Here is a 14,564-nt window from a genome sequence, read left to right as displayed (position 1 = left end):
TGTGGAATTAAGTGACATTTACATCTCTTATGAATCAATCTTTGTGTAACATTGTTGAAGTCAGGGGCAAAGACAGGTTTTTAATTTGGGCACCATGACGAGCGTAGCGAGCCAAAAAAATTTTTTTTTTTACTATTTTCGCGCGTAGCGTGCCGAAAATTTTCGATGCATCATTTTTAGTAATTTTTTTAACCAATTATAAATATATCGAGCAATAAAAATAATAGAAATTACATAATCATGTGCAAGTATAAAGTAGTGCTGTATCTAAAAAGTCAAAAGTTTTCTCCAACATTCTGAATAAATAAAAAAGATAAAAATAGTTCATGAATTTTTTATATGCATGAAAAATGGGAAACAATATGTAATATCAATCTATTTGCACAAGAGTATGGGCAGCAGAGAACTTTAAAATCTCAAACAGTGAAACAATAATGATCTAGAACAATCAAAATATAAAAAATATGACATATATGTATCTGTCTAAATTAAGCTATTGATACATATCGAAAAAGCTAGAATATGTCAATTCAACAATATATCAATTAAAATAAAACAAGATATCAATATATAATATAACCACATAAAATAGTTTGTAGTTTGTCTTTACATATATTAATAATAGGTCCAGTAGTATAATTAGTATAACAGTCATTCAACAACACAATTAAAGTTATTACTCTTAGAATTATCACAAACCGACAGCCACGTGTTATCATGAATCGTTGAGAATTTCACAACATAAACAAAGGAAGTATATTTTACGACATTCAGACGTCAGAGACTCAGACACGGTTTACGGTAATCGCTAGACGCATTTCATGTTCACTTCATGTTATGAAGCGACTGAACAACAAATTGAAATATATATGCCAAAAAATGACATTTAACAATAATTGAAAAATATTTTGGGTTCTGCACCCTTATGAAATAGGATTTTTTCTTCTAATTTGGGCAATTTTCGTATGTTCTATTTTGGGCCTTTTGACAAGCCTGTAATTTGGGCGCCATTATACGGTATGTAATTGGGGCTGTATTTGCCCTTGGAAGTAGATGAAGTACTTTAAAAAAAAAAATGCTGTGATTTTATAATCATTTTTTTCTGATTCATGACAGAATGGAATGTTTATAGAGTATTTGGAATCCTATTGCAATAAATAGAATTCGACCAGAATTAAATTCCTAGCATATAAAAAATTACATGCTTGAAATATTCAGATTTTTCTATTCCATTCAGAATTTTTTTTTTGCAGTTTGTTGTAAATATCTACCACATATTACAATATCAGTAGACGTTTTATATTTTGGTTTGAGGAATGACGTGCGACCTTTGGCCTGGATTTTCATGCGGTTACAATGTCAGTTGCCTGTTGATATTTATTGGTAAACTACAAAACTAGAAATTAATACAAACTACAGCGAATGATTAACAAAATATGATCTATGAAAATACTTAGAAAGTGGGTCGAAAGTGGAAGAAAAAGATTTTCTGACACAGGTTCAGCATTATCAGTTCATTTGTTTACAAACATTAGAATTACTTCCTCATTTACATCAGCACCGACATCAATATATTTATATAAAAGATCTTTTGTACTGAATATAAGTCGATGTAAAACAAATTTTTTAAAAAACTATGTTTTATTAACTTAATACCACATACCGATTATTAAAAAAAATAAACAATCATCTGGATGTCGATAATTGTGGAACAGTGTCAATAACTATGGACAAAGGTGTCAATATTTGTGGAACGGTGTCACGTGATCTGATACGCTAAGTAATCGGGAATCAACTAATTTTTTTCCAGTGGAAGTTTGAGTAACTATTCATGCACAATTTACGTATTGAAAGTCTTTTCTACTACTTCAACGGCCAAAAGATCGTTACGGTGTTGATAATTGTAGCCGCCACTTAAGTAAAAAAAAAAATCAAGATATCTACAACTTTGATTGCACTAGTCAAAACTAAATTTAAGATATTTAAAAATTCTTAAAACATTTGACTGACTGGCTAATTATAGGATTATAATTTTGACTCGGATAAACGCTATTATGGATATCTAAAATATAATTGTGGACAGTAAATTAACACAACAGCATCCTATCTACCCGTTGCACTGATTCCCATCTTGTGATGGTTTAAAAAATTAATTCAGTGCACAATTCAGTTCAGCCGTCTTCTGACTGAAATGAGCAGATGTTTAATTCTCTTTCACATATTTCAAAACGCCAGTGTGCTGTTTAAAGGTAGTCTGAATCAGGTAATCACAGTAGTGTTTGTAGTTAGGAAAATGTGGTATACTTAAGGTTTTGATCATTTTTTGTTTGTTTCATGGTGCGCATATTTTCTTTCTTTCCAGCTTCACCAAGGAGATGAATGGGCAGTATGTCTTCCTTCGCAGATGCAAGGAATTGACAAACAACCATGTGATGTATTTTGTTTTGTCCAGTACTACAACATGCACAAACCATGTTCTGCAGTTCAATATCAAACCACAGTTTTGTTGTTTGAGGTAAAGTATATTCAAATATACTTGAATGTATGAGAGATTGACATTCAGGGACAGAAGTCTGTCCACTTGAGGCTGAACAATAAATAAAGTTCATATTGCTGTTGCAGTAGTGTAACTTTAATTACAAAGGTCACAGTATGGACAATTTAAAATTTGTTTCACAGTACATGATAAATGCAAAACTGGATGGAGAACAGTCATCATTGGTCATTGTAAGGTTATTACCTAAGAGTTTTAAAGTACAAAACAAGCAAATGTATATTTTAAATTGTACATTTTAAATTGGATAATATTTACATTAATATTGGAATCATCAGCTAAAATACGAGCGATATCATACTTGTTTATTGTTCAGCAGATCTGTCCAATATTCAGTGTTGGTTGAATGACTTTTTTGCCATTTAAAAATAAATATAGTTGCTGAATCAACCCAATGAGTGTTCTCAGTGCACGGTTTTAGGGGATTATTATAGTTTACACAATGTATTTATCGATAAATTATTAGGTGTTGTAATTGTTATAGTACAAATCTCTGAAAATGTTCAGTAAAACTACGTTAAGTGTTAATGTGTGGTTAGTGATTGATGTAGGATTTGATTTGGATCAAAATTAAGTTATCACAAATCATGGCTGTAACGCTTCACAGGGTTCTGAAAAATCCAGTCAAAGAAGTATTCTTCACTTTTGCTTATTTTTTCTTCACTTAGTCTGTATTTTTACTTAGTTACCAACATATCAGAGTTGACTTAATACAGGTTTATACCAACCAAACTGGCACAATGCAAATATTTGTACAGGTACAGCTAGCCATCTCCATTACATATAAAATTTAGGCTCCACTCCAGCCTCTAATCAGAAAGGCTTGATTTTGGGCAACCTGTGCACCATCAAGCTAAAATAAACCTCTTTAGTTTGAGCTTACTGAAGGTTATTTTAGCATGGAATTATTCAAAAGAGGTATTAGGACTCCCTTTAGCCTTGACTTCAACACAGAACTTGATTTACAATTGAACAGAGTCGAGAACAATCTTGGAACAACCAACAATGAAGGAATCCAAATTTCCCATCGATTTACGAACCAAAAACAGAATGACACTGCGGTTTACATTATGCGTTAGCCACGGGGACTCAACATGTCACACCGCCTGAAACATAGCTCCCTTCAGTTGCTTGCTGGCTGATGGCACTTTCACTTTGGTGTTTTTTTTTATTGATCCCTGTATTACTGACACTGTCCGGTGTACTGGGGACGGTAGGGGCTCTGAGTGTGCCTCCCCTGTGGCTGTTTCAGCCCATAAATCATCTTCAGTGCTTGAAGAAGCTCGCCCAAAAAACTTTGCCAACTTAGACTGCACCATTGTTTAGTTCACGCAGAGATAATTACACCGCCACACCAAGCTGATTAAGACGCACTGTGATTGGTCAAAAGCTCAGCGCCCATTTGGTCATTATGTGTAGTTGATTTTTATTGGTCACAAGCACGTGCTCATTGTTTACACTCTGGCTTCCCGCCGTCTCTTCACTGGGGTTGGATTTCAGCAAACGGAGGGATTTCTATCAAAGATGGCTTGTGATAATGATGACAAATACATTCATCACTGTGATGAATGCTAGCAATTATCTCTTCATCGCTGATGGATTATGTTCGTTGATGACGAGCGTGACAAGCGCCAGCAGGAACCCTGGCTTCATAAACTTAAAGTTTGTTAGTTTTACTACTTAATTTGAGCATTGCACACTCACAATAAACAAGTTACTTTAACTCGCCGTCTTAAGTTGACTTTACTTAGTTTTTCTGAGGCAATGAGTTGGCATACTTTTTTAATTAAAGCCAACTTATTATATTTTACGGTGTAACTACATTTACTCAAGTACTGTACTTAAAGGAGATACACAGAACCAAGCCTCACTTTTTGTTTATAAATGCCTTGAGACCTCAAGAATGGCACAGGAATAATTGTAAGCGTTAACAATAAATCTAATATAGTAATTTTTTACGATTAAAGTGATTCATATAGGTAGTGGTCTGAATGAATGACCTTGACATCTGTGAAGTCACAGCAGGAAGTCTATCGGTCTCATCGCCATTTCTGCTATACTAAAACACAGAGCTGACTGTAACTCCGATCCTCCATTTTGAGCTAATTTATCACCAAACCACGTAGATGTGTTGCTGGTGGGTGCGGCAACACGTTGCGTTCATGGCCCAAGAATGTTCAAACTGCAAAGATTTGGACACGTTTTGCGAGAAATTCATGGACACATTGGGTGCCTACGAAGTGGTCTCTCCTCTGCTCTGCACATTTTACTGAAGACTCATACGAGACCTCTGATCTGTTGAGGAGCGTTGGCTATAAGCCTGTATTGAAAGAGGGTGCAGTACCAACAATTAAAGGAAAAGAAAACTACAAGAAACGGAAAGTAAGTTCAGTTGCACTAGTTCTCCCGGAGTGTGAGCCGAGCAGTCATGGTGGAGTACTCAGTATGAAGAAAATGGAGAATGAGTGGACCACTTGTCAGATTTCTCTGCTGGATATGCTTTTTTTTCGCTGGATATGCTTGCCTCAGCAGCAATATCTTGCCCTTCCATGGAAGAAGCGACTGAACGAAGAACTGAAAGTCAGATTGTTTCAAAACAATCAGCCACAAGATCAGCCTTCAAGAAGCGAGAACACAGACAGGTAAGCTGTGACTCTCATTTGGTTACATCACATCAAAAACAACAACACTCGTTGTTTACCTGCATTTAGATTAATCCATGTAACTTGTATTGTGTATTTAAGTTACCGGTATAAGATTATTTAATTTGCTTCAGAATGTGATTGTCTCAGTTCATCTGATTATTTAATTAGCCTTTTACGCTTTATCAGTGAAAATGCATGCATGTACATGTATGTTGCATAAGTTAGAACACCTATCCTGTTTTAATGAGAGTCACATGAGCCTGCCAGTTCAATTCCATCCAGTTCTCTAGATGGCTTTGTTCTCTGGCTTTATTTCGTAAGGTGGGGCCTCCGTGGCCAACATGTTACTATTGGATTCACTTTCCAATGGTTCGAACTGATACGGTTCGATGGTGTATAGCAGTAGCATGTACACACACTCCAATTTCAGGACTATCACAGTCAGATGTGCTACAATCTGAGGAATCCGAAGAATCTCCAGTAAATCCGAACGAAGAGGCCATTGCAACCACTCTCGCCTACTGAGTCTGGCGTTGGTCTATAGCACCGGTGACCGCTGTGACGTCATGTACTCAGGGCTGGTTGGATCAGCTGGGCAGCTTGAATGCCAACTTTGCGGTCGATTTTAACTCTCAAAAATATATTTTTTTAAATTCCCAATTATGCAGCATACAAGAGTTAAGGATGGAGATACTATCCACTCAGAAATGTATTTAAAAATAAAGGTTCTGTGTATCTCCTTTAAGTACAAATCTGAGGTACGGGTACTTGTACTTGAGTATTTCCAATTTATGTAACTTTATACATCTGCTCCACTATATCATCGAGGCAAATATTGTGTTTTACTCTACTACATTTGTCTGACAGCTTTAGCTACTAGTTACTTTTCAGATTACAATTTTTCATACCCTCCCTGTCCAGTGAAAACCACATATCTCGAAATGTGGTGATTTTGAATGTTTGTGATGAACTGAAGGTTTAAGTTCCATTATAGGTTGAGGAAATTGTCCTACTTCTTAAGCTAAATAAACTATTTAATACACATTGCTACAAAGCTGAAAACGGTTTTACTGAGCTCGTATAAAACTATTTTAGAGACATGTGGTTCCCACAAGACAGCGATGCTACAGACATATGATGACGTTATGATGAGTTGCTGTAGAACAAAAGCAACACAACTGTCGTAAGATCATTAAAATGAGCTCAACCTTGAACATCTACAGCAGTAAAATGCTAAATATACATTAATGCAGTGGTAATATTAATCCAAAGATATCGTATATATATATATATATATATATATATATATATATATATATATATATATATATATATATATGAGTGATTCCATGCTTATGGGTACTGAAATGGGGACATGAACTTATTCACCTAAAACCATTTCTTTTTTTACCATCAGGTCACAAAACATGTAATCTTTAATGAATGATATGTTAAAAGATAACTTTAATTTTCTGAGATGTAATAAAAACATATTTATATGCCAAAGTCAAGCCTATGAGTTCCAAAATGATGTCTGTTACATTACTTCTGTTACGATTGTCCATCTCGCGTCTGTTACAAATTAATTACAATCTAGCTATATACCATGTTAATCTTATTGAAAGAATGTGTATGTTTATTCTACTACACATGTTTATTAATTATATTTGCTAAAACATCACCTTCCTATGTTTCAAAAAGTAATTCTACATTGTTAAAATTGAGAATATATATGTCCACAACACTTCTGTTACGTTCTGACTTTGGCATATAAATATGTTTTTATTACATCTCAGAAAATTAAAGTTATCTTTTAACATATCATTCATTAAAGATTACATGTTTTGTGACCTGATGGTAAAAAAAAGAAATGGTTTTAGGTGAATTTTTAAAAATAAGTTCATGTCCCCATTTCAGTACCCATAAGCGTGGAATCACTCATATATATAACGACTAAAACACTGACAGGGACCGTTTTACTGCACACTGAATACTTTTTACTTTTGATATTTAAGTCATTTTTGCTCTATTAGTACTTTTACTTCAGTAAAGGATCGGAATGCTTCTTACAATACTGTCAAACACATTAGTTAGCATAAACAAACTCTGTACTTTAGAATTAATACACCATAAGTAAGCAGTATTAACAAACTAACGCTTGTTTTTAAAAAAGAATAATTTTAAAATAATTGTAAATAATGTAATAATTTTAAAATTATTTTTATAAACCAGATAATCAGTAGGGTTACTCGCATTAAGAAAAACAAACCATACCATCAGTGAATAAAATGAAGCCCAAAATAACCAACACATTAATGAAAACTTAAATAAAACAGTTTCTATATTTAAAATTATCTATATTTACACTGATAAACTGCTACAATACATTTAATGATATCATAACGTTAAAAAAATTACAAAATATGAAATCTAAGTGTCTTATACAGCAGAAAGGTCCCACAGTGCCATCTGTCACACAACATCAAATGTCAAGTCAAGTTTGTTTGTATAGCGCTTTTAACAATAGACATTGTCCCAAAGCAGCTTTACAGAATTTGAACGACTTAAAACATGAGCTAATTTTATCCCTAATCTATCCCTGATGAGCAAGCCTGCGGCGATGGTGGCAAGGAAAAACTCCCTCAGACAACACGAGGAAGAAACCTCGAGAGGAACCAGACTCAAAAGGGAACCCATCCTCATTTGGGTGATAACAGACAACATGACTATAACAGTTTTAACATGAAGTCAGTTTTGTTGATGTTATAAACTCTTCATTGATGGAAACTTGAGTGCAAAACTGTTCATGACAACTGCAGTCCTAAAGTTAGCAAGTCAACTGTAGTCCTCAGCCATAAAAGCATTACTGTAAGAGTCCAGAGTGTCTTCCAAGTGTGACTTTCAACTGTCCATATGGAGCCGTCCAACACAGGAGCGATGTGATGAGACTCCAGCCAGACACAGGGGACCAGGATGGATCAGGCAGGTCCGAGGAGCAGAAGAGGTCAGCATCTTGATCTCAGGATTGACATGTAACTCAGAGGGACAGATTTGGGGGGGTGGAGAAGAGAGAGAAAACACAGGTTGTTAGGTATGCCCAATGTCACCTGAATAAGTAGGAACAGTATACATATTGTGCTGAGTACAAGCAGGGACTCCGGCAAAACTAACTATGACAGCATAACTAAAAGGGGAGAGTCAGAAGGTAACACAGGCATGAGGGAGCCCCGGGACATAAAGCAGCAGCCACTACACCATCAACAAACTCGAGTGAGCAAGCGAGTGGGGGACTGATAGCATCCCTATATCCCAGTTTACCAAAATACTCTATGTCTGAAGACCCTCCAGATCTACACCTTTACCTCATAAACACCATTAACAAAAGGCTTGACTAAACAGATATGTTTTCAGCCTAGACTTAAACGCTGAGACTGTATCTGATTCCCAAACATTACTTGGAAGGCTGTTCCATAACTGTGGGGCTTTGTAAGAAAAGGCTTTGCCCCCTGTTGTAGCCTTCACTATACGAGGTACCAGCAGATAGCCTGCACCTTTTGATCTAAGCAGGCGTGGCAGGTCATAGAGGACCAGAAGTTCGTTCAGGTACTGTGGTGCGAGACCATTCAGTGCTTTAAAGGTCAATAGTAGTATTTTATGATCAATACGAAATTTGATTGGGAGCCAATGCAGTGTGGATAAGACAGAGGTGATATGGTCATAAATGTGTACCACACAGCACATCAAATGTGCTACCAGGGGAGAAACATGAGACAAGGCCTACTCAAACATTAAAAACGATTTTAGGTCAACACCACTACAACACCTCGGCCAGTCAGAGCACCCATCTATACTCCTAATCCCAGCATACACCCCTCTCAGGAGAAAAGCTCAATCCACTTTAAAGACTGTCAAGATATGGTCTGAAGGAGCTTCCTCACAGCTGCAGGATTGCTTCAAAAGGACTAACTGGGACATTTTTGAGGACTTGGAAGTATACACCTCCACTGCACTCTCCTGCATTCGAACCTGTGTTGCCAATGTCACAGTCAACAAACACATCTGGGTGTTCCCCAGCCAGAAGCCATGGATGACGAACGAGGTCCAGACTCTCCTTAAGGAGTGCAACACTATAAAGCGCTACAAGAGCCAACCTGAAAAAAGGCAATAGGGATGCCCAAGTAGCTCACAAGAGGAATATTGAGGACCACGTCAATGACAGTGACCCACGGCAGGTGTGGCAGGGCATCCAACAGATCGCCAATTACAAAAGAAACAGCACGACTGCTGTTGGTGACCCCTCACTGGCAAAAAAGCTTAAAGCTAGAGGGCCTTTCGATTTCATAAAATGGGTGAAATATAGTTCCCTCTGAAATTTGGTCATTGTGATATATGTTTATTTCTGTAATATCTCAAAAAAAACAAAACAGGTCATTCTGTGGCTGGGAAGTTATTTAATTTGAGGGGATTCCCTAGCAAATAATGTCCATGAAATTGCTTGCTTCACGCAGTCAAGTGCACAAAGGAAGTCTGTGTGCGCATGCGCAGGTTTACCTTCTTCTTTTGGGTTTTACGGCAGATGGCATCCACAGTGTTGCATTACTTCCATCTACAGGTTTACATTTGACCGTGCACTGACAGTTACATCATTCTGTCGCTAAATGAACAGCTGATCACACTGAGGTGCTCGCTGACCACCGATATGTATTAGTTTGGTCTTGCATTTCTGTTCCTTTGCAACATAATGTCTTTTCTTCTCACTTTCTGTTACTGTAGTCGGTCTTTCATGTTTCATTTGCATGCTCATGTCCTCCATTTTTCTTTACTGTTTCAAATCTGTATCCCACAATGCCTTGCGCAAATGGGGAAAGCCCACCACATGATGCATGACTCAGTATCTTGAATTGGGTCATGGTGAAGCAGGGAAAAATAGCAGAGAATTTAGGGCCACGTGGCCCTAAATTCATTAATTCTCATCTCATCTCATTATCTCTAGCCGCTTTATCCTGTTCTACAGGGTCGCAGGCAAGCTGGAGCCTATCCCAGCTGACTATGGGCGAAAGGCGGGGTACACCCTGGACAAGTCGCCAGGTCATCACAGGGCTGACACATAGACACAGACAACCATTCACATTCACACTCACATTCACACCTACGGTCAATTTAGAGTCACCAGTTAACCTAACCTGCATGTCTTTGGACTGTGGGGGAAACCGGAGCACCCGGAGGAAACCCACGCGGACACGGGGAGAACATGCAAACTCCGCATGGAAAGGCCCTCGTCGGCCACGGGGCTCGAACCCGGACCTTCTTGCTGTGAGGCGACAGCACTAACCACTACACCACCGTGCCGCCCTAAATTAATTAATTGTTCTATTTAAAAAGAAAAAACTAATAAAATTGGAATGATTCGAATTCAGTAGTTTTCAGTCCACCAAAAAAATAATTGGGTGTCAGGGAAAATTCTTTTTATGACCTACACTTGGAAAATCTGAAAGGCAGTTTACCTTTAAGTGTTTCTTTGCTCACTTTGAGGTGAATACTGCTGAAGCAGTCATCCCAACCCCATCAGCCTACAGCAGCAGCCATACCCTCACCATGCAAGACCATGAGGTGAGGCTAGTGCTCAGAATGGTGAACCCAAGAAAAGCTGCATGTCCGGATACAGTAGTGTGACAGGAAGGATTCTGAAAGACTGTGCAGACCAGTTTTCAGAGGTCTTCACAAAAATCTTTAGCATGTTCCTGTCCAAATCGATTGTTCCACCATGCCTAAAGTCTGCTCCAATGATAAACCCCCTGCCAAAAAAGGCAGTCATCAGCGGCCTCAACAATTACCGCCCAGTTGCACTCACTCCGGTCATAACAAAATGCTTTGAGAGGCTGGTCCAGCAACACATTAAAGCCAGCTTCTCACCCACCTTCAATCCACACCAATTTGCCTAAAGAGCAAATAGGTCCACAGAAGATGCCATTACCACAGCTCTTCAAAATGCAGTATACTGTGCATTCTTTCTTCCTCACACGTGTGTATGAATGTGAAAAGTGTGTATGGATATATACACAGTATGTATGTGTATATATATATATATATATATATATATATATATACACTGTATATATAACACATAACAGTAAAACTGTTTGCAGACACGCTTTCATGGTTCTGGGAGTCATGGTTTCAGACAGTAAGTCACTTCAGGAATGGCTCTGAGTGTTCATACATTCACTATTTTATATATATATATATATATATATATATATATATATATATATATATATATATATATATTTAAATATATAATCTTGCTACTTCTTGTTTTGTTGTGTCAATCCACTGTTAGGACTGCGAACCAATTTCATTGTACTCTGTGCAATGACAATAAAAGAATTCTGATGCTGATTCTGATTCATATCTTTAGACTGAATGAGAACACCTCCGTTTCCTAGCAACCATAAAATACATATAGGCAAGCAACCCTACTAACCGTGAACTGTTAGCAAGCTTACTGGAGGTAACAAACATAATTTGGTTTTGCTTTTTATACTGAATTTAGCATTCTAAGACTATGCATTACTGTGAAGGATTTGGAGTTAGTTATTCGATTCAGTTCAATTCAGTTGGTTAAAAATTATTCCAGTTGTTTAAACACTGTTACGTACTTGTATCCTCTAATATTATCTTGACGCAGGGAATAAATAAATGCATTAAAACCAATAAGTGCCTATATTACAATGGGGAAAAAAACAAAGAAGGAAGCAGAACCTCAATCCAAAACTATGGTGAGATATCTTTTATTTCATTAAATGCTTATTGATAGCTATCTAGTGCAATTGCAATAAGCTTAAAATGTTATTTTTAAATATATTTATTTGTAATTAATTCAGTTTGAACCACTGCCCATTGAGAGCAAGAGCGCTGCAACAGTGATTCTCATGCTTCAGTCTCCTGAGGAAGAAGTGTTGGTCAAAGCCCTTGAAGCCATCTGCAGATTTGCAGAGAAAGGTCTGCATGTGGTGTTGTACTTTACATGCACATTATCTTACCTCTTACCTTGTGAAATTGTACCATGTTGGCCTTTGTGTGTGTGTGTTTGTGTGTGTGTGTATTTGCTGATGTTCTCTAGATGATAAGAACAAGAGCTCTTTGATTGCGTTGGGGGCAATGAAACCACTCACTCACCTTATAACACATAACAGTAAAACTGTTTGCAGACACGCTTACATGGCTCTGGGAGTCATGGTTTCAGACAGTAAGTCACTTTAGGAATGGCTCTGAGCGTTCATACATTCACTATTATTCTATCCACATTCACTGGATATGAGCAATTACACACTCTGATTGGCTACTCTACTACTAGGCTATTAGCTTATACGGTATACCACTAGAAAAGCACTCGGAGAGCGCAGACCTCCGCCAAGAATCCTTTAAAAAAATCCGGGATCCAGAAGGTGATCCGGATCACCACCAAAATTTAATGGATTGTTACTTGTGCCCAGTCACACCTCTGGAAAAAATCTCAGAGCAATCCGTTCATAACTTTTTCCGTAATGTTGCTAACAGACAAACAAACAAACCAACGCTACTGAAAACATAACCTCCTTGGCGGAGGTAATGAATAGAGAAAAACAAAATGGCGGAGTGTGTTGCTGAACCAACCGAGGACGAAATAAAAACTACTCGAAAACAAAACCCCAAAAAATGCAAAAAAATAAACAAAATATGGAATAAAAGTGTTCGACAGCAAGAATGTATCCTTTTTTATATTTCAAGAATTATTATTAGCTCATCCAGTTGACAGGCAATGAGCTTATGCCATCATGTGTTGTCCGTCGTCCATCCGGTGTCTACGTTTCACAAAAATCACTTCTTCTCTCTCAGTTCTTCACCAATTTTTATTCTTTTTGGCAGGAAGGTAGATCTGCCTGGGGTGCATATGGCTTTTACCCAAATTTGCATAATTGCAATTAATAATGAAGATATGGAGTAATTAAGCCCAAATGAGCAGTTTCCACACAAATCACTTCTTCTCCCTCCATTCCTCAACAATTTTGATTCTTTTTGGCATGAAGGTAGGGGTACCTAGGGTGCATAGAACTTCTACCCAGATTTGATTAATTACAATTATTAATGAAGTTATGGACTAATTAAGCCTTTATGAGCAGTTCAACAAAAATCACTTCTTCTTGGTCAATTCCTCGATATTTTGGATTCTTTCTGGCAAATAAGTAGGTATTCCAAGAGTGTGTATAGTTTCTGTATATAGTTTGTATATAGCGTGCAACATTTATTGTACAAGGTGGCCCACTTTAGATCATTCCTTCTGGACTAGATGGGGCCGGAATGAGCTATGCCATCACTGATGGTCTCGTTATAGCATTTTCCACAAATTGCTCCTGTCATTTCGCTGGTTTGTTTGCATTCTAAGCGGAAATTATTTTGTCAGACGTTTTGTATAAAATTTGTATTCATCGAATTTGTAAAAAAAAAAAAATGCTCTGTTTCTCAAAATGCAGTGAATGTGGATAGAATAAAACAGTTATTCCACTCAATCTCGTTGTACAGCTCATGTACGACTCCATTTTGTGGAATAACTGTTAAATAGCCTGAACAACAAAAATAAAGATACAATGATTACAGTTGAGTTGAACTGTCACACTGATTGCTGTTTCATTTTTATGCATTTGAACAGATGATGTCAAAGAACTGATCAAGAAACTGAATATTATTCCTTCTATCATCAAAAAACTGGTATCAGAAGGTACAGAATATAACAGAATTCTAGAAACAGAATATAACAATATTCTGTTATGTGCATCTATCTATCTATCTATCTATCTATCTATCTATCTATCTATCTATCTATCTATCTATCTATCTATCTATCTATCTATCTATCTATCTATCTATCTATCTATCTATCTATCTGCCTGCCTGCCTGCCTGCCTGCCTGTCTATCTATCCATCTGTTAGTTTGTCTTAAACATTGTCTTGTTTAATAAACACAGATGATGTTGTTGTCCATGAATTTGCCACTCTGCTTTTGGCACATCTGTCCATGGACATCGCATGTAAGGTTCAGATCATCCACCATAATGGACTGGAACCTCTCATTTATCTTCTGTCCAGCCACGATCCTGATGTAAAGAAAAATTCAGTGGAATGCATCTATAATCTTGTTCAGGTAAGGCAGAGAGATTAGTATCAATTCAGTTTAACTTTTAAAATAAGTTTGATGCCCCAGTGGCTCTGATACATGGACACTGATCCCTCTGATTCAAACTGGTTCAACTCTAACCCTAATCTTAACCCTAACCCATTTGCAAGATCTAATTGAATCAAGTACTACAACAGGTAATATGATTCTG

At 37.1% G+C, this 14,564-nt stretch overlaps 1 protein-coding gene across 1 annotated transcript in view; it reads left to right on the top strand.

Moving 5' to 3' along the window:
• The first annotated feature begins 11,930 nt into the window (after positions 1-11,930).
• armc3 (armadillo repeat containing 3) overlaps positions 11,931-14,564 on the top strand; it is a 29,767-nt gene continuing 27,133 nt past the window's right edge. The window contains exons 1-5 of the mRNA XM_060900884.1: positions 11,931-11,978; positions 12,084-12,201; positions 12,323-12,448; positions 13,889-13,957; positions 14,205-14,380. Of these exons, the coding sequence (XP_060756867.1) occupies positions 11,931-11,978; positions 12,084-12,201; positions 12,323-12,448; positions 13,889-13,957; positions 14,205-14,380 (537 nt within the window). The remainder of the gene's footprint in view (positions 11,979-12,083; positions 12,202-12,322; positions 12,449-13,888; positions 13,958-14,204; positions 14,381-14,564) is intronic.

This window comes from Neoarius graeffei, chromosome 19, assembly GCF_027579695.1.
Source record: "Neoarius graeffei isolate fNeoGra1 chromosome 19, fNeoGra1.pri, whole genome shotgun sequence".
NCBI lineage: Eukaryota > Metazoa > Chordata > Actinopteri > Siluriformes > Ariidae > Neoarius > Neoarius graeffei.
The sequence above is the reverse complement of the archived record's forward strand: the minus strand, read 5'-3'. Positions and strand labels throughout refer to the sequence as shown.